Below are 21,855 nucleotides of genomic sequence, written 5' to 3'. Positions count from 1 at the left end.
GCCAGTGGCTTACTGTACACTCTGCTGCAGTTGGTTTGCTGGAAATATAAGTGCTGATTATGTACATTTCCTTCCTCTCCTCATTTCTCAGCCTTCTGCTTTGGACTATTAATACTGGGTGCTGCCTTAAAGTTTTGTATCGTATAATACAATCTTGTTAAAACTCAAACCACTATCTGCCTCGCTCTGTTTCTCTCTCTCTTTCTCTCCTCAGAGACCGGCGTGATAGACCCAGCGCTTATAGAGCGTTATAACACTCCAGGGTTCATAGGCTGTCTGTCACGCGTCCAGTTCAACGGAGTCACACCCCTGAAAACAGCCCTAAGAAACCTTGTAGCAGATAGACCGATAGACAGACATCCAGACAAACCGACAGACAGACAGTCTGTGCCAGTGTCCTACCAGGGTAAGCTGGTAGAATCTAACTGTGGAGCCTCGCCTCTCACCATCCCACCAATGTCTGCTGCCACCGATCCTTGGCGCCTGGACTCAGGTACGATACCCACACACACATACAAACATTTCTGCAGGAAAAGCAGGCACACACACACATTATCATATTGTGGGTGCTGCAGTCTTCCTTGTGATCCAGTGGAATGGTTGTCTCTCTCTACTTGTCTGTCTCTGTCTCTGTTTCTGGTCGATCACATCTATTGATCCAGGAGCCAGAAACAAAACTGACAGAGCAGATTCATGGTCTCACGGTCTCTTCTTACTCCTCTTCTTCTTCTCTCTCTCTCTCTCTCTCTCTCTCTCTCTCCCTCTCTCTCTCTCTATCTCTCTATCGTCTCCTCTCTCCAGATTTCTGTTGCCCCTCAGACTTTCTCATCAACCCACTCTCTCCTGCCTTTCTCCAATTCCTGTCACCTCTTTCTCTTTCTTTCTCTCTCTCTTCTCCCTCTCTCTCTCTCGCTCTCTCTCTCCACTCGTCTACCTGACAGATTTCTCCATCGGGAGGGATAAAAGCCAATTAGTGGGAGACTGGACAGCTTGGCCTGGTGTGGATTCATTAAAGTTGAATGACAGTGGTGTGTGCACGTGCACGTGTGTGCATGTCCGAGCGTGTGTATGTGTGTCTGTATGGCTGATGTGATCTGTATTTCCTGTCTCTGTGTGTCTCCAGGTGCAGAGTTCCCATTTAATGAAGAGAGAGTGATCCCAGATGGAGTCAACAGGAACTCAGCTATTATAGGAGGTATGTTCAGCATATTCACATATCTGTTATCTTTAAAGAGGAGTATCACAGAGACATGACTCTGTGCCAGGTCCAGATGTGATCTTGATCTCTTGGCATTCAGTCGCCTCCGCTGCAGATAAGTGTCTCCAAATGTGTCTCCCATACATGATGTCAACAAATGTATTACAAATGTTCCTCTATAAATTGGTTCTCTAACCTCAACTGGCCATATCAATTTTCTTTCTTATAAAATGACATGTACTTCTAAAAGTACTTCTATACCTCCGCCCCCAGGTATCATTGCCGTGGTGATCTTCACCATCCTGTGCACGCTGGCGTTCCTGATTCGCTACATGTTCCGTCACAAGGGCTCCTACCACACCAATGAGTCGAAAGCGGCGGAGCCAGCCAGTGGCGAATCAGCTGACACCACCATCATCGGCACCGACCCCAACCCAGAGACCATCGACGAATCAAAGAAAGAGTGGTTCATCTAACTGCCAATAGAAAGACAGAGAGAGAGAAGGGGTGGCTGTGTATCTAACCAACAATCACATGAGAATTGGAGAGTGGGAGTTTCATCTATTGACCAATCGCAGGAGAGATGGAGAGAGATGTCATCCAATAGTGTCCCTACTGAATGGAGGAGGGGGCGGAAGTGGGTAAAGAATGGTGTACAGAAATCAGATTTTTTTTTCATAAAAGCAGAAGAGAGAAGAGAGTCTATTGGAACGTTGCGTTGAGAGACTAAATCTGTACATACTAACTGATGAGTCCTTCTTTGTATTGTATTTGGGAGTTGTCAGGAGTCCTTTGAATACATAATAGATATATAATAACAAATCTGGATCAAATACATATCTCAAGTACATCAAAATGTCATTGATTCAGCTTGGAGTTTGCACTTTTGGGACTATTCTCTTGTCTCCATTGTACCAAACTAAATCAAACTCAATTACCACGGCTCAAGTTATTTGACTTATGTATTTGACCTCTGTATATTAATAATAATAATAACCACTGGATCATACACTAGCACAGACTTGTTTGTTTTTTAAAGGGGCAATCAGGAGTTGCTACATCCACTATTGGACTTAGAAATTCATTATATGTACCCATTCTTGAAGAATGTAACTTATAAATGTCTCATGAGCTTAGTTCAACTGTCGTACCCAATCAGAACCTGAAATATAAGCTTGTTTTACTTCAATGTTTGAAAGCAAAGTAAATGTAAACAAACACTATATAGCCTCAAAACATGATTATAACTATAATGTTGATATCATGGATGGTCAGTCCTTGCATTCATAGCTCTGTCTATGAATTTGAGAGTTTCTCCAGCCCCATCCCTCAGCTTTTTACGGAAACGGGCAGGGGACACTGTTTTTATTTCTACTGCTGATTGCCGCTTTAAACTGAGATCTGACAGATTATGTTAAATCATCTGTTTCTAAGTTTAACATTTCTGTTGGTCACGCTTACATGTTCATTTTCCATATACACCCCACAAACCAGTCCCTCCATGTGTTATTACAGAAACATGGATGTCAAAAGTCATGCTGTAAATAGATTTGATTTATAAATAGATTTTATTTATATTTGAATATGTTTATTTATTCAGCGACATTGGTACTCTACATTTACAAGACATTTCACATAGTATATGTAATATTTCTAAGCATAGCACATGTATGAGAGAGAAGTTTACTTTAATTTAATTATGACATTAGATTGTATCAACGAGAATTCCTCCTCATCGATGACTGGAGAGGAATGTCTCAAAGCATGATGGGGAAAACATAGATTAACACTCTGCATGGCAGATGGCTTTCTTTCCTTCCTGTGAGTGAACTTTCAGTGTGTATTCTGTTGCCAAACACTTCAGTCTTATGTTCTCATGTTTGTTTTCCAAGATTGATCAATTCGATCGCTCATGAAACTTCTAATACTGAGAGTTTGTCTCGTGAGACACAATGAGAATGAGAGAAGGCTAGACATCTTACCTTATGTTGAAAGTGTTGTTTTTGCGTGTAGACAGGGTCGGTGGCATAGAGGGGTGTAGCCTGCGTTCCATAGGACAAGGCTTTGTGGTAGAGCGTGAGGGTTCGAGGCTTGGTCGTACAGTGTTTAATGGTTTAACCCACCGTGCCTTCAGGAGTCAGCCACTATCCTTCCTCTTGGCGACACAACGCGGTTACACAGCACCGTAGTGGTAGAGACAGACCCATGTCAGCGCCAGTCATTTTCCTTCTTTCTTTTTTTAGACATGTACATATTTTTGATATTCATATTTATTTATCATGTCTATCAGTCGTTCCAAATGTTTACTTCATACCGGTGTTACCCGGATACAGTGTGATGATGTCATGACTGCCATTTTTGTAGCTTGTTGTCATGGTTCATTTTTCTTTGTTCTTTTTTTCTATATTGCTTTATAAAATGTTGTGAAATGTTTGTATATCGTCTGGGAAAATTCCACACTAAGGACACCATAACCCACACAGAGAATACGGAGACTAAAAGCACCAAGACAAGGCCGTCAGCCGTCACCAATAGATATGTCTGTTGGTGAGTTTAGCCATCTAATGTTCGTTGTCATGCCACATCTAGCCACCAGGCTACTGTCAGTCATCTCAGTCTTGCTTTCAGCTCTGTACAGTTCAATAAAGACCGTATTTACATCCAGGGCTACCGTGTATTCATCTGGTGGGGACCTTGTCAAGGATGGCACAATGTTGGGTATGTGTGTTTGTCAGAGAGAACATGTTTGAGGGAGGGAGAGGGGGTGGTAGAGAGAGAGGGAGAAAATGTTTGAGGGAGGGAGGGGGGTGAGAGAGAGGGAGAAAATGTTTGAGGGGGGGAGGGGGTGAGAGAGAGAGAATGCTGAGTCGTCATTTTACAGGTTTGTTAATAAGTAAAGTAGGTTAGATATGAAACAACACTTTTTCTCCTGACTTCATCTGCAGTTAAGTAGGCAACGTTATTCAGATCATGTCCTCCATATTAACTAAGTTGGAGCTGTCAAGTTGATGAGCAGCTGCTCTTAATCATTGTCACAAAGCCACACCCATCCCACTCATGTGTTATATGGAAATAATGACACTCAAATTGACATTCATTAAACAAAATCATTTGGATTTCTATCTGCATGGGATTTCTCTTAATGCGACTCCGTGCTGCCAATGGCAATGTCCAATTTAGGTACAGGCCTAATGACAGAAGCTGCTTGTGCATTTGACAGCTCTAAAGTTTCCGCATATTAGGTTCGGTTTGCAGAACCCAGCTAGGGGAAGCGAACGTTTGTGCCTCGCATACTCCCTTAAAGACCATTGCTTGAAAAACTAGAAAAAAATGTCAATATCACTGTTTCTCTCTCTTGAGACACCGTAGCAACCACATATCCAGAACACATTTCCTCAAATTAGTCAGAATTCGTCTAGATCCGTGGTTCCAAAACCGTTTATAGTTCCATACCCCTTCAAACATTCAACCTCCAGCTGCGTACCCCCTCTAGCACCAGGGTCAGCGCACTCTCAAATGTTGTTTTTTGCCGTCATTGTAAGCCTGACACACAAACACTATAGGATACATTTATTAAACATAAGAATTAGTGTGAGTTTGTCACAAATCAAATCAAAGTTTATTTGTCACGTGCGCTGAATAGAACAAGTGTAGACCTTACAGTGAAATGCTTACTTACAGGCTCTAACCAATAGTGCAAAAAAGGTATTAGGTGAACAATGGGTAAAGAAATAAAAACAACAGTAAAAAGACAGTGAAAAATAACAGTAGCGAGGCTATAACAGTAGCGAGGCTATAACAGTAGCGAGGCTATAACAGTAGCGAGGCTATATACAGTAGCGAGGCTATAACAGTAGCGAGGCTATATACAGTAGAGGCTATAACAGTAGCGAGGCTATATACAGTAGCGAGGCTATAACAGTAGCGAGGCTATAACAGTAGCGAGGCTATAACAGTAGCGAGGCTATAACAGTAGCGAGGCTATATACAGTAGCGAGGCTATAACAGTAGCGAGGCTATATACACAGTAGCGAGGCTATATACACAGTAGCGAGGCTATATACAGTAGCGAGGCTATATACACAGTAGCGAGGCTATATACACAGTAGCGAGGCTATATACAGTAGCGAGGCTATAACAGTAGTGAGGCTATATACAGTAGTGAGGCTATATACAGTAGCGAGGCTATAACAGTAGCGAGGCTATATACACAGTAGCGAGGCTATATACAGTAGAGGCTATATACAGTAGAGGCTATATACAGTAGAGGCTATAACAGTAGAGGCTATAACAGTAGCGAGGCTATATACAGTAGAGGCTATATACAGTAGTGAGGCTATATATACAGTAGCGAGGCTATATATACAGTAGCGAGGCTATAACAGTAGCGAGGCTATATACAGTAGAGGCTATATACAGTAGTGAGGCTATAACAGTAGCAAGGCTATATACAGTAGCGAGGCTATAACAGTAGCGAGGCTATATACAGTAGCGAGGCTATATACAGTAGCGAGGCTATATACAGTAGTGAGGCTATATACAGTAGCGAGGCTATAACAGTAGCGAGGCTATATACAGTAGAGGCTATATACAGTAGTGAGGCTATAACAGTAGCAAGGCTATATACAGTAGCGAGGCTATAACAGTAGCGAGGCTATATACAGTAGAGGCTATATACAGTAGCGAGGCTATAACAGTAGCGAGGCTATATACAGTAGCGAGGCTATAACAGTAGCGAGGCTATATACAGTAGCGAGGCTATAACAGTAGCGAGGCTATATACAGTAGCGAGGTTATAACAGTAGCGAGGCTATATACAGACACTGGTTAGTCGGGCTGATTGAGGTAGTATGTACATGTAGATATGGTTAAAGTGACGATGCATATATGATAAACAGAGAGTAGCAGTAGCGTAAAAGAGGGGGTGGTGGGTGGCGGGACACAATGCAGATAGCTCGGTTAGCAAATGTGCGGTGGCACTTGTGGGAAGTGACAAAAAGCTCTTATAGGACCAGGGCACAAGTAATAATATACAATTATAATCAATAATTTTGCTCTTTATTTTGCCATCTTACATATAAAACCTTATTTGTGAATAACTCACCACAGGTTAATGAGAAGGGTGTGCTTGAAAGGATGCACATAACTCTGCAGTGTTGGGTTGTATTGGAGAGTCTCAGTCTTTTTCCACACACAGTCTGTGCCTGTATTTAGTTGTCATGCTAGTGAGGGCTGAGAATCCACTCTCACGTAGGTACGTGGTTGCTAAGGGCATCAGTGTGAAACATGTCAATACGTTGCCTCTTGATAACCAGTGCACTTCTTCTGTATGTTGTAAAAGCGTTACATGGTCGCTGCCCATATCATTGTATAATGCAGAAAACGCTACATTTGGCTACATATGGACCGTTAGTGGGTTTCTCACGAGAGAGTAGTGGATTTAGTGAGTTAGTGGATTTCCCACGAGAGAGTAGTGGATTTAGTGAGTTAGTGGATTTCCCACGAGAGAGTAGTGGATTTAGTGAGTTAGTGGATTTCCCACGAGAGAGTAGTGGATTTAGTGAGTTAGTGGATTTCCCACGAGAGAGTAGTGGATTTAGTGAGTTAGTGGATTTCCCACGAGAGAGTAGTGGATTTAGTGAGTTAGTGGATTTCCCACGAGAGAGTAGTGGATTTAGTGAGTTAGTGGATTTCCCACGAGAGAGTAGTGGATTTAGTGAGTTAGTGGATTTCCCACGAGAGAGTAGTGGATTTAGTGAGTTAGTGGATTTCCCACAGTTACAGTTTCTCAGTCGCTTTGGTGCATTTTTCACATCCTTAGTACATCTCTCAAAAGTAAACATTCATGCCAATGATCATGTCAGTGTCATCAGAATGATAAGTCATTGAGTCAATGTTCACGAACAAGGTTGTCAAAATGTTTAGGCATGTTGTCAATGTAACTGTGTACTTTGACAGTATTACCTGATATAAACGTAGGCTACAGTTTGGATGACAGTTACTGTATTGAAAATGCACAAGGCTGCACTTCTATGGCATATATCAATTTCAACAGTACTATTTACATATTACTGTATGTGGGTTATTGATTGAAAGAGACTGGACAACCCAAGGGGCACAAAGGAAAAAAAACTAAATTAGAAAGAAACACAGGAAACCACCCCTAAGGCACAACTTTGCCCGCAGCACTGTTGTGCTGTCTCTACACATCCAGACGTTCCTGTCTGTCGGCCCACATATTCTCATCCACATCACACCGGATATTTTCCCTTCCAATGCAACGTGGAAAGAATCTTTTGGAATGCCTTATCCATCCTCTGCAGGCGTCTACTGTGATGTCCTCACATGCTGCATCCATTGCAGCCAGCAGGGTCATCTGTGTGTGTGGCTGACGATCGTACACCTTCCACCTCCATGCTGAAAATAACTCCTCAATTGGGTTAAGGAATGGTGAATAAGGTGGGAGGAATTCTATGAGCATCCTCAGGTGGATCACAAACCATTGCCTTATGATGTTTGATCGATGGAAACTCACATTATCACAAATGACCACATACTTTGGCAAATCCTCTCTAAACAGACCCCTCTCATCATCAGGGATGATATTCCGACCCCGCCTTCTGCATTTGGTCAGGTTGAAGCCAGCCTCATCCACGTATACAAAGTTGTGAGAGAGTTCACTTGATTCCAACTCCATTATACTCTATATCCCAGAACACACAGTTGAATTTGTTTTGGTAAGGAAGAGTGACATAAAATTTACATATATTGCATGTTCCTTCCACAACAATGGAAATGTGTGCAGTTTATGCTTACTGTACTATGTATCACTATAAAATGTTGCTGTAAAGTAGTTACATATTAGATATTTGTTTTACCTGTACATACTGGTACCGTAGCTCCTTAACTCTGTCCTCATTCCTTTGGAATGGTACACGGTACAGCTGTTTCATACTCATCTGGTTTCTATGCAGCACCCTGTCGATGGTTGAGATGCTAACCGTATGGATGTTTTCAAAGACATTGTTGTCTTCTATAATGGTCCTTTGTATTTCCCTGAGTCTCATGGCATTGTTTGCTCGGACCATGGTGCAAATAGCCTTCTCCTGTTGAGGTGTGAAAAGGCGTCCTCTGCCACCGGTTTGAGGTAATCTTGCAGTCCTATGTGGGGAAAAATGCAGTGATGCATCGCACACTTTCACAAAGACAAAAACTATGCAAACACACATTTTACTGTAAAACATGCAGGTGGGTGCATGTAAGGTGTAGTATGTATCTGTATAGAGTATAGAGTATATTCTGTATGCTGTGAAATACAAGTGGACTACTGTAATATGAAGCATTGTAGGAAGTATACAGTATACTGCTTATATACAGTAACAGTGCACTCACTGTACATTGGTGGACATACCTGTTCTCTCTTCGAAACGTTTGAAATATTGAGGACACGGTTGATCTCCCAATATTCGGCTGCACCCTTCGACCCGCCTCAGCCATTGTAAGGCCATGATTGACAACACGGTCTACAATAGTGGCCCTTATGTCATCAGATATGCGCCTATGTCCTCTTCTGCCTCTTTACTGTTTTGCCTTCCACCACGCATCCTTGCTCCTCTTCTTCCTCCTCTTGGCTGTTGACCCTGTTCGTTTCCTGGTCCATCCATTATTGGAAAATTGCAACTCTGTGTTGTGGTCTGTCTATATATGCTTGCCAATTGATTCTTCATGAGATGCACCTTTGAGCAATTTAGAAAACTGGTTGATTGTTGGTTGAACTAACACTTTATATTCCTTCATGAGTGGGGGTCAATTTCACCTGCACGATTCAACAATTCACGTTTTTGTACAAAAGGTCTAATAGAAATGTGTAAAACTATGCTTGACAGTTTATGACAAATAGTTCAACAATTTTGCATGTAATGGCTTATTGAAGGAACTAATGCCTAGATGTTTTGAGGGGTAAGACTATTCAACAGAGAACCATCTACTATATTTTGATCAACATGACATGAGCAATTGATAATGTGGAAAAAAGCTGACACTTGTACATTATCAATTACAATTTGTTCAAAGGAATAAGAAATTGCTTTAATGATGTGCACAAGTGACTAGATGATTTGGAATTTGTACAAGTAGTATCAAGAATTGCACTTTTGATCTAAGAAATGCACCAAAGTGACTGAGAAAAACTGTAATGTGATTGGATGTTAATTATTTGACTAGGCTACCTGTATTTGACATTGTGTTGTTATTTCGCTAGATGGTTTAATTTGTTTTTTGGCAGTGAAACGAGGCCACTCAGGCGAGAAAACAACCTCACCCAAATGTATAGCTTCGTTGGAAAATATAAATGAGCTGTTTGAAAACGTGAAGAAAAAAAAGACATTGTGAATTACATTTTTATTTGGCGTACCCCCTACGGCATTACGTGTACCCCCCTAGTTTGGGAATACCTGATCTAGATAAATCAAGAAATCTGTAATAATTTTGACAATTTTGCAGGGGATGTCTTAGTCACACAATTTTACACCTAATTAAGATGTTTGGTGCAGTATTTCCCAATTGGAAAAATGTGCATGAAAACTTGTCCTTTCTCGTTGAATGACAACGAACACTTTATAGAGTACCACAGTATGAGTCATAATACCCATAAGACCTAGCAGTCAAACATGGAAATGGTTCCAATAATTTTTCCACCATTCATTTTTCCCATAGGGGTTTTTAGAAACACCTAAAATATGGTCTGTGTTTCATGATTACCATGTAAATCTCTCTAGGACAAGGTGACTTCCAGAGCATCTCTCAGAGTCTGGGGTGTTTTGCTGTCTGCACAGGGAGAAACTCCAACGCTTCTGTCTGGAGGATAAACACCCCCACTTTTTGATGTGTCAGACCTCCAAACACCACAAAAACCTTGACTACTGCTCAATAGATTAAGCTCTACAGTCCTCAAACTCAACTCTGGACCTCAAAGCCATGTCCACTGCTTGTTTTCATGGTTCCCTTCTAATCAGAGAATGGTTTAGGCCTGGCACACAAGGTTGGTTGAATTAATTATCAGGTTGAAAAGAAAACTAGCAGGCTCTGAACGTATTCCACGGAGGGCCGAGTGTCTGCGGTTTTTGCTCAACCATGTACTTGATTGATGAATTAAGGTCACTAATTAGTAAGGAACTCCTCTCACCTGGTTGCCTAGGTCTTAATTGATAGGAAAAAACTAAAACCAGCAGACAATAAGCCCTCCATGGAATGAGTTGACACCCCTGATCTACAGCTTCACAAGGTACGCAATTAATTAATTTATTTTATATAAACCTTTGTTATTCCATTAAAATGTATAGACATGCCAAATAAATGATTGTATCAAAGAGAACAAGAGTTAAAACAATCCCTGTTCTATTTGACTTGTTAATTCCTGTTAATCCCGTGACTATCCGGTATCAGAAATGTCCCTCCAATAGGAAGAGCTCCAAACTGCCCTGGAGCCCTTACGGGACTTAAATAGCGTTAAACTATCATTTGATCAAACAGAGCACATTAAGGTAAGAACGCTACTTCAGTATCAATCGGAGAATGCAACAGTTTTGAGCAAATGTCTTTGACCCTGTATGAATTTCTGAGGCATGATTCTGTCTCCAGAGCCAGGCCCAGCACACAGAAACAGGAGGAGCTTGAGAAGCAGAAGCAGCTGCTTCTACGAGAGGACGAGGGGGCCAGGATAGCTTCTCTGAGAGAGGACAAGGAGCAGTAGAGTCAGATTATGAACAGATGATTGAGGAAATCAGCAGAGTGATATCCTTCACTTTGAAACACACTCAGTGTCTTAGGGGAGGAGCAGATGTGACTGAAACACACTCAGTGTCTTAGGGGAGGAGCAGACGTGACTGAAACACACTCAGTGTCTTAGGGGAGGAGCAGACGTGACTGAAACACACTCAGTGTCTTAGGGGAGGAGCAGACGTGACTGAAACACACTCAGTGTCTTAGGGGAGGAGCAGACGTGACTGAAACACACTCAGTGTCTTAGGGGAGGAGCAGATGTGACTGAAACACACTCAGTGTCTTAGGGGAGGAGCAGACGTGACTGAAACACACTCGGTGTCTTAGGGGAGGAGCAGACGTGACTGAAACACACTCAGTGTCTTAGGGGAGGAGCAGACGTGACTGAAACACACTCAGTGTCTTAGGGGAGGAGCAGACGTGACTGAAACACACTCAGTGTCTTAGGGGAGGAGCAGACGTGACTGAAACACACTCAGTGTCTTAGGGGAGGAGCAGACGTGACTGAAACACACTCAGTGTCTTATGGGAGGAGCAGACGTGACTGAAACACACTCAGTGTCTTAGGGGAGGAGCAGACGTGACTGAAACACACTCAGTGTCTTAGGGGAGGAGCAGACGTGACTGAAACACACTCAGTGTCTTAGGGGAAGAGCAGACGTGACTGAAACACACTCAGTGTCTTAGGGGAGGAGCAGACGTGACTGAAACACAGGAAGGATTACGGGTGCAAGGCGTTAGGTCATTCTTTCGGAAGATGGGGTGAAGCCGGGGTTCCATGTGGTGGGAAGCGTGGTAGCAGTCTCGAAAATTAGTAGTGGACTCAAACAAAATGTAGTAGTGGAAAAGGATGGAAACATGGAATCCGATAGTGTCAGTGATAAGGATTCTAATGGAAGTATATTTCCAGGCTTGGGGTCAATGAGGAGAAGGAAAGTAGGTTACAAGTTAGAACCTGATGAAGCTAGTGACAACAAGGGAGATAGTGTGTTGAGGTAGAGTGGCGTCGAGTACAGACAGAATGTGCTATACTCCAGTAGTTCTGGAGGTGAATTGGAAGAGAGTGAGGATGAATTACCTGAGGTGGGAGGTGTGGTGAAGACCTCGATGGTCATGAAAAAAGATTCATCTGGTCCAGTAGGCGTGACATTTTTGGAGAAAGTGGAGCCCTGCCTTTTGGCTGACCCATATGTGGTTGGAAGAGAGTGAGGATGAATTACCTGAGGTGGGAGGTGTGGTGAAGACCTCGATGGTCATGAAAAAAGATTCATCTGGTCCAGTAGGCGTGACATTTTTGGAGAAAGTGGAGCCCTGCCTTTTGGCTGACCCATATGTGGTTTCAGGTTGGGTGAAAAAGGAGTTAAGGTAACCCGAAGTCGACTTTTTTGTGTTTCTGCTCTCAGGAATGGGGCACCATTGAAAGGAGTGATTACTGGGGTAGCAGTAAGGGTGGAGGTGGATCAACTGAAGTTGAAGATTCCCGGTGTCTGTGATGCCTGCTGTTTGGTGCGACACAGACCTGATGGTGAGCGGGATGAAACAGAGTCCCTGTCTGTCCTTTGAGTTTTGCGGCTGAGTCGTTACCTGATAAAGAAAATGTTAGGATATATCAGTTATCCCGTCAGAGCTATTGTGCCGAATGCACTACCATGTTTCAGGTGCCAAGCTTGTAGTCATGTTGCAGCAGCATGTAGGAGGGAGATTCCTAGATGTGAGATGTGTGCAGGAGGGCATGGGACAAAGGAAGGTGTAGTATCGGTGAACGAAGAGGTACCCAAGTCAGAATGTTCTCTGCTACAGCATGGCAAGCGGTACCAATGCACCAGGTCTGGAACCAGCAAGACCCTGAACAACTTCTACCCCCAAGCTATAAGACTGCTAAATAGTTAACCAATAGCTACCCGGAATATCTACATTGACCCTTTTTGCTCTAACTGCTTTGACTGATCACATATGCTGCTGTTACTGTTAATTATCTATCCCATTGCCTAGTTACTTTATCCCTACCTATATGTACATATATCTCAATTAGCTTGTACAGGGGTACCCTGTGTATATAGCCTCCTTATCATTACTCCTGGTGTATTTATTCCTTGTTACCATTTTTCTACTATTTCAACAACAACAACAAAAATCTGCATTGTTGGGAAGGGCCCATAAGTAAGTCTTTTTCTCTTAGTCTACACCTGTTGTTTACGAACCACGTGACAAATAACATTTGATTTTATGTGTTAACTGTAGGGGTGCCCATGTTGCTGGGGATCAGAGGTGTCCGGAGCAAGAGGCAGGTTGATGTTGCCAGGGTCAGAGTTTGACAAAAGGTGTCCTGTGCCGAGGCAGTGAAGAAAGTAGAGGAAGAGGGGTGAGGGATCCTAAGAGGCTCTCGGTGAGTTGTAGACGTTTGCCATTACAGAGTGATAGGATTAATGAGATGTGTTTCAGTAAGGTTGGCTTTTTAGCGTTCATTGCCATGGTTATCAGCTATAACGCAGGAATGGAATGGAAGTCACAGAAAATAGGTGTTGTGGTGACAGCTGCAGAGAATTACTTGGGATTGCGAGATTTTACTGCAGAAGAGTAAGAGTGTGTTGAATGGTAGTGTCCCGTCCTCCCAGGCAGTCAGCCTGGTGTAGGATTAGATTGGGTCAAAATAGTGGAATGAGTGGAGGATTAGATATGATCAAAAGAGTGGAATGGGGTGGTGGGTTTTTAATGAGTGGAGGATTAGATATGATCAAAAGAGTGGAATGGGGTGGTGGGTTTTTAATGAGTGGAGGATTAGATATGATCAAAAGAGTGGAATGGGGTGGTGGGTTTTTAATGAGTGGAGGATTAGATATGATCAAAAGAGTGGAATGGGGTGGTGGGTTTTTAATGAGTGGAGGATTAGATATGGTCAAAAGAGTGGAATGGGGAGGTGGGTTTTTAAAGAGTGCAGGGTTAGTTGGCAGTAATTTTCCTTTTCTCATTTTTGTGTCAAAAGATAATGGATTTATACTCCAGTCCTGTTGGTGGGGGTAATGCACCATTAATATTACCATCCTTCGTTAAACCACACCGAAGGAGGAAGGGTTACAAGCCAAACAATGACATCAAGCTGCTGTTCGCTAAAATCACAGTTACCTTTCTACAGAATTTAAAGGGAAAGGGAGATACCTAGTTACCATAGTTGTACAATTGAATGCATTCAACTAAAATGTGTCTTCCGCATTTAACCCAACCCTTTTGAATCAGAGGTGCTGGGGGATGCCTTAATCGACATCCACAACTGAACATTATTGTGCGTTCAACTGGAAAAAATTGTATTGAACAGTCATCCAACTCTGAATTACAAGCTAGGGCATCTTTATAGAGCTCCGACTTTCCGACCTTGAAGATCACTGATGTCCTGATTTGACCTTGTTTTTTCCCTAGTTCCCAGTGCTCTTGAAAGCACCAATAGTACCAGTCATTCCAGGGATGGGTGTGATTAGGATTAACGTCACAGCAGCAACATTAAGACTTCCGGTTTTCTTATTTTGCCTTCAAAATAAAGGTATGCGGTAAAATGCTATGTGTATGACATGAAATCAATCTTTTTTTGTAGCTTTGCATTTATTTTCAGCAAACTTCACGTGTAAATATTTGTATGAACATAAGATTCAACAACTGAGACATAAACAAGTTACACAGACATGTGTCTAACATAAATGGAATAATGTGTCCCTGAACAAAGGGGAGGTCAAAATCAAAAGTAAGTATCTTATCCTAGTAACACCCACTAGTGGCTGATAGCCTCATGTATCTTATCCTAGTAACCCTCTAGTGGCTTATAGCCTCATGTATCTTAACCTAGTAGCACCCTCTAGTGGCTCATAGCCTCATGTATCTTATCCTAGTAACACCCTCTTGTGACGAATAGCCCCATGTATCTTATCCAAGTAGAACCCTCTAGACTTCTGTTGACTCCAACATGGCGGATATCTGTTTGGCTTGATTTGTCGTCTGAGCGCCGTACTAAGATTATTGCATGGTTTGCTTTTTCCGTAAAGTTTTTTTGAAATCTCACACAGAGGTTGCATTAAGGAGAAGTATATCTTTAATTCTGTGAATAACAGTTGTATCTTCTTATCAATGTTTATTATGAGTATTTCTATAAATTGATGTGGCTCTCTGCAAAATCACCAGATGTTTTGGATGCAAAACATTACTGAACGTAACACGTCAATGTAAACTGAGATTTTTGGATATAAATATGCACTATGATGTCCTATGAGTGTCATCTGATGAAGATCATCAAAGTCATTAATTTAATCTATATTTCTGCTTTTTGTGACTCCTCTCTTTGGCTGGAAAAATGGCTGTGTTTTTGTGACTTTGCTCTGACCTAACATAATCATATGTTGTGCTTTCAACTGTAAAGCCTTTTTGAAAACGGACACGAAGTTTCTCTTTCATTTGGTGTATTGCACTTGTTAATGTATGAAAGTTACATATTTAAAAAAAAAAATGGGAATTTTGCACGCTGCCTTTTCAGCGGAATGTTGTCGAGGGTTGCTGTAAGAAGATTTATCCTAGTAGCACCCTCTAGACTAGAGGCTTATAGACATGTATCTTCTCCTAGTAGCACCCTCTAGTGGCTTATTGACTCATGTATCTTATCCTAGTAACACCCTCATGGCTTATAACCTCTGATTCAGAGGGGTTGGGTTAAATGCAGAAGACACATTAAGTTGAATACATTCAGTTGGATTACTGACTAGGTATCCCCCTTTCCTTTAGATATGATCAAAAGAGTGGAATGGGGTGGTGGGTTTTTAATGAGTGGAGGATTAGATATGATCAAAAGAGTGGAATGGGGAGGTGGGTTTTTAAAGAGTGCAGGGTTAGTTGGCAGTAATTTTCCTTTTCTCATTTTTGTGTCAAAAGATAATGGATTTATACTCCAGTCCTGTTGGTGGGGGTAATGCACCATTAATATTACCATCCTTCGTTAAACCACACCGAAGGAGGAAGGGTTACAAGCCAAACAATGACATCAAGCTGCTGTTCGCTAAAAATGGATGCAAAACATTACTGAACGTAACACGTCAATGTAAACTGAGATTTTTGGATATAAATATGCACTATGATGTCCTATGAGTGTCATCTGATGAAGATCATCAAAGTCATTAATTTAATCTATATTTCTGCTTTTTGTGACTCCTCTCTTTGGCTGGAAAAATGGCTGTGTTTTTGTGACTTTGCTCTGACCTAACATAATCATATGTTGTGCTTTCAACTGTAAAGCCTTTTTGAAAACGGACACGAAGTTTCTCTTTCATTTGGTGTATTGCACTTGTTAATGTATGAAAGTTACATATTTAAAAAAAAAAATGGGAATTTTGCACGCTGCCTTTTCAGCGGAATGTTGTCGAGGGTTGCTGTAAGAAGATTTATCCTAGTAGCACCCTCTAGACTAGAGGCTTATAGACATGTATCTTCTCCTAGTAGCACCCTCTAGTGGCTTATTGACTCATGTATCTTATCCTAGTAACACCCTCATGGCTTATAACCTCTGATTCAGAGGGGTTGGGTTAAATGCAGAAGACACATTAAGTTGAATACATTCAGTTGGATTACTGACTAGGTATCCCCCTTTCCTTTACCTCAAGTATATTATCCTAGTAACACCCTCCAGTGGCTGATAGCCTCATGTATCTTATCCTAGTAACACCCTCCAGTGGCTGATAGCCTCATGTATCTTATCCTAGTAACACCCTCCAGTGGCTGATAGCCTCATGTATCTTATCCTAGTAGCACCCTCCAGTGGCTGATAGCCTCATGTATCTTATCCTAGTAGCACCCTCTAGTGGCTGATAGCCTCATGTATCTTATCCTAGTAACACCCTCCAGTGGCTGATAGCCTCATGTATCTTATCCTAGTAGCACCCTCTAGTGGCTAATAGCCTCATGTATCTTATCCTAGTAGCACCCTCTAATCATAGTTTATAGTCTCATGTATCTTATCCTAGGAGCACCCTCTAATCATGGTTTATAGTCTCATGTATCTTTTCCTAGTAGCACCTAGTGGTTCATAGCCTTATGTATCTTATCCTAGTAGCACCCTCTAATCATGGCTTATAGACTCATGTATCTTAACCTAGTTCTGTGAAACCATAACACTATGTGCTGAAGCCAGCAGTTGTCTTACAATCCTTTGCTAATAAATACTAATTATTTGGTATTTCAGAGTTTGACTATTTTCCCCTGCAACATGACATAGCTGCCAATGCACTTCCCTGCATATGGAATACATATTGGACTGTAGAGGAAAAGGTTTTCTACCTGTCTCAGCAAAAGTGAGGTGTAAAATACTTATATATACCATGTTTCATCGAAATGTACAGCTGTGTGTCAGCTGCATAGCAGTGAAAATTAACATTATGTTTCCGAATGACATCACCAAGAGGTAAAATATATAGTGAAAACAATAGTGGTCCTAAAATGGAGCCTGGAGGAACACCGAAATTTAAAGTTGATTTGTCAGAGGACAAGCCATCCACTTTTTCCACATTTTGTTACATTGCAGATTTATTCTAAAATTGATTTAAATAAATGCAAATCCTCAGCCATCTACACACAATACCCCATAATGACAAAGCGAAAACAGGTTTAGACATTTTGTAAATGTATTAAAATTTTAAAAACAGAGAACTTCTTTACATAAGTATTCAGACTCTTTGCTATGAGACACAAAATTGAGCTCAAGTGCATCCTGTTTCCATTGATCATCCTTGAGATGTTCTTTTAACTTGATTGGAGTCCACCTGTGGTAAATTCAATTGATTGGACATGATTTGGAAAGGCACACACCTGTCTATATAAGGTCCCACAGCTGACATTGTACGTCAGAGCAAAAACCAAGCCATGAGGTCGAAGGAATTGTCCGAAGAGCTCAGAGACAGGATTGTGTTGAGGCACAGATCTGGGGAAGGGCACCAAAACAATTCTGCAGCATTGATCAACCCAGACTTTTCCTAGAGCTGGCCGCCCGTTCAAACTGCGCAATCGGGGGAGAAGGGCCTTGGTCAAGGAACCCGATGGTCACTCTGACAGAGCTCTAGAGTTCCTCTGTGGAGATGGGAGAACCTTCCAGAAGGACAACCATCTCTGCAGCACTCCACCAATCAGGCCTTTATGGTAGAGTAGCCAGATGGAAGCCACTCCTCAGTAAAAGGCACATGACAGCCCACTTGGAGTTTGCCAAAAGGCACCAAAAGACTCTCAGACCATGAGAAACAAGATTCTCTGGTCTGATGAAACCAAGATTGAGCTCTTTCGCCTGAATGCCAAGTGTCACGTCTGGAGGAAACCTGGCACCATCCCTATAGTGAAGCATGGTGGTGGCGGCGGCATCATGTTGTGGGGATGTTTTTCAGTGGCAAGGACTGGGAGAGCAGTCAGGATCGAAGGAAAGATGAACGGGGCAAAGTACAGAGAGATCATTGATGAAAACCTGCTCAGGACCTCAGACAGGGGGGGAAGGTTCACCTTCCAACAGGACAACGACCTTAAGCATACAGCTAAGACAATGCGGGAGTAGCTTTGGGACAAGTCTCTGAATGTCCTTGAGTCACTTGAACCTGATCGAACATCTCTGGAGAGACCTGAAAATAGCTGTGCAGCAATGCTCCCCATCCAACCTGAAAAAGCTTGAGGATCTGCAGAGAACAATGGGAGAAACTCCCGAAATAAAGGTGTGCCAAGCTTGTAGCGTCATACCCAAGAAGACTCAAGGCTGTAATTGCTGCCAAAGGTGCTTCAACAAAGTACTGAGTAAAGGGTCTGAATACTTATATAAATGTGATATTTCTGTTTTTTATTTGCAATACATTTGCTACAATTTCTAAACCTGTTTTTGCTTTGTCATTATGGGGTATTGTGTGTAGATTGCTGATCATTTGAGTAAGGCTGTAACCTAAAAAAAATGTGAAAAGTCAAAGGTTGGAATACTTTCCGAAGGCACTGTACAAATTACACATACATATATTTACAGTTGAAGTCGGAAGATTACATACACCTTAGCTAAATACATTTAAACTCAGTTTTTCCCCATTCCTGACATTTAATTCTAGTAAAAATTTCCTGTCTTAGGTCAGTTAAGATCACCACTTTATTTTAAGAATGTGAAATGTCAGAATAATAGTAGAGAGAAGGATTTATTTCAGCTTTTATTTCATTCATCACATCCCCAGTGGGTCAGAAGTTTACATACACTCAATTAGTATTTGGTAGCAATGCCGTTAAATTGTTTAACTTGGGTCAAAAGTTTTGTGTAGCCTTCCACAAGCATCCCACAATAAGTTGGGTGAATTTTGTCCCATTCCTCCTAACAGAGCTGGTGTAACTGAGTCAGGTTTGTAGGCCTCCTTACTCGCACCCGCTTTTTCAGATCTGCCCACACATTTTTTATAGGATTGATGTCAGGGCTTTGTGATGGCAACTCCAATACCTTGACTTTGTCGTCCTTAAGCCATTTTGCTACAACTTTGGAAGTATGCTTGGGGTTGTTGTCCATTTGGAAGACCCATTTGTGACCAAGCATTAACTTCCTGACAGATGTCTTGATGTTGCTTCAATATATCCACATAATTTTCCGCCTCATGATGCCATCTATTTTGTGAAGTGCACCAGTCCGTCCTGCAGCAAAGCACCCCCACAACATGATGCTGCCCCCCATTCCACTTTTACAGGAATAGGACTATTCCCAGGAGAATGTACCATTCACCTTGACCCAGACGCATCCCCTGTGCCCGTCTGAAGAAAGTGTTGGAGAGCATGAAGCAATCTGACATAGTCACCAAGGTTACAGAACCGACTGACTGGGTAAACACGTTAGTGGGGGTGGAGAAACCACGCACAGGCAAGCTCAGAGTATGTCTCGACCCAAGAGACTTGAACAAGGCCATCAAACGCCCGCATTACCCTTTACCGACGCTAGAGGGCATCATACACACGCTAGCGGGAGCACGCTCCTTCGTTGTCATGGACGCCAGATCAGGCTACTCACAACGTTCAACACACTGTTTGGAAGCTACAGGTTTCGTTGCCTGCCTTTTGGGATTATCACAGTCCAAGACGAATTTCAGCGAAATATCGAAAAATTGTCCAAAGGCCTTGACGGGGTTGTGGAAATGGTCGAACCAAAGAGGAACACGACAGAAATCTCTGCGCGATGCTGCAAAGGTCCCGCGAGAGAGGAGTCCGGCGCTACAGAGGTCAGCTACTTCGGACATCTTCTCACAGCAAATGGTATCAATCCAGATCCACAGAAGATCTCAGCCATTTCAGAAATGGAACCACCAGAACTGTGCAAAGCTGGAAAAAGTGCTTGGCATGTTCAACTACTTAGCCAAGTTCGGACCCAGCCTCTCCAATGCTAATGCATCCCTGCGTCAGCTGATAAAGCAGTCCAGTGAGTTTCTCTGGGACATGCAACACAACATTGCTTTCCAGAGAGTGGAAATATGGACTAGGTGCATCGGCTATGCTTCCAAATCTCAGACTGTGAAATCAACTACACTCGAATCGAAAAGGAGCTCTACGCCATTCTGTTCGGATGTAAGCATTTCCATCAGTACATATATGGACGACAAGTCATTGTAGAATCCGACCAAAAGCCCCTCGAGTCAATCATGAGGAAACCGTTAGCCGCAGCCCCACCAAGGCTACAGAGAAAGATCCTTCAACTACAAAAATACAACTTCACAATCACTCACCATCCAGGCAAAGACATCCCTGTCGCAGACACACTCTCTGGGAAGTTTCTTAGCAGCCTCAGCCTCAGCGAAGGCATGGACATGCAAGTGCACACTGTGTACAGCAACTTACCAGTTAGGGACACAAAACTGAAGGAGATCCGAGCAGAAGCAGAAAAGGGCTCACACAGCTGAGGAAAGTCATACAGGATGGATGGCCTGAGGATAGGAGAAAATGCCCTCAGAGCGTCTCAAAGTTCTGAAACCATCATAATGAACTATCACAGATCAACAGAATTATTTTAAAAGGAGAGAATCATAATTCCTACCAGTCTCAGAGAAGAGATTTTGACAAAGATCCATGCTGGACACATGGGCATGGAAAAGTGAAAACAGGGAGTACGGGACATTTTGTTTTGGCATGGAATGTGCAAACAAATAGAGGATATTGTTGCTAAATGCACCACCTGTCTTGAACGACGCCCCTCAAACACCAAAGAGCCAATGTTATCGCACTGTATCCCAGACCGACCCTGGAAGGTCGTGGCAACCGTTCTGTTCACCTGGAACAACAAGGACTACATCGTAACAGTGGACTATTACAGCAGATTCTACGAACTTGACAAGCTTCACAGCACCACATCTGGAATACACAAGCTGAAAGCAATCTTTGCCAGGCATGGCATTGTAGAGACTTTAATTTCTGACAATGGCCCCTGTTACAAATGAAATGAATTTGAATCCTTCACAAAGCATGGGAGTTCACACGTCACCACAAGCACACATTACCCTCAAAGTAATGGCCTTGCTGAAAAATCTGTGCAGACTGCTAAATCACTCATGGACAAAGCAAAAGCAGACGAGAGACCCCTACCTCAGTCTTCTTAAATACGGCAACACTCCAGTTGACAACTTCAAATCACCAGCCCAGCTGTTGATGAGCCGCTCAAGCCTTCCTAGCACCAACCAGCAGCTGCAACCTGAGGTCGTCAGCTACAAGGAAATGCAAGAAAAACATGAACAGAGACAACAACAAAAGTGATACTTCAACGGGTCAGCTAGACTACTGTCACCACTGAACGACGGAGAGTCAGTTAGAATCCAGGAGCATGGCCACTGGAAGCCAGCAGTCGTCATCCAGCCAGCTGACACTGAACG

At 42.5% G+C, this 21,855-nt stretch overlaps 1 protein-coding gene across 1 annotated transcript in view; it reads left to right on the top strand.

The window, feature by feature from the left end:
• The window catches only part of LOC139420310 (contactin associated protein 2a), a 264,488-nt gene extending 261,783 nt beyond the window's left edge, over positions 1–2,705 (top strand). Inside the window, exons 26-28 of the mRNA XM_071170257.1 lie at positions 215–493; positions 1,124–1,195; positions 1,472–2,705. Of these exons, the coding sequence (XP_071026358.1) occupies positions 215–493; positions 1,124–1,195; positions 1,472–1,674 (554 nt within the window). The 3' untranslated portion in view covers positions 1,675–2,705. The remainder of the gene's footprint in view (positions 1–214; positions 494–1,123; positions 1,196–1,471) is intronic.
• Positions 2,706–21,855: the final 19,150 nt, after the last annotated feature.

Source organism: Oncorhynchus clarkii, chromosome 11, assembly GCF_045791955.1.
Source record: "Oncorhynchus clarkii lewisi isolate Uvic-CL-2024 chromosome 11, UVic_Ocla_1.0, whole genome shotgun sequence".
Taxonomy (NCBI): domain Eukaryota; kingdom Metazoa; phylum Chordata; class Actinopteri; order Salmoniformes; family Salmonidae; genus Oncorhynchus; species Oncorhynchus clarkii.
This window is presented reverse-complemented; position numbering and strand designations above follow the sequence as displayed.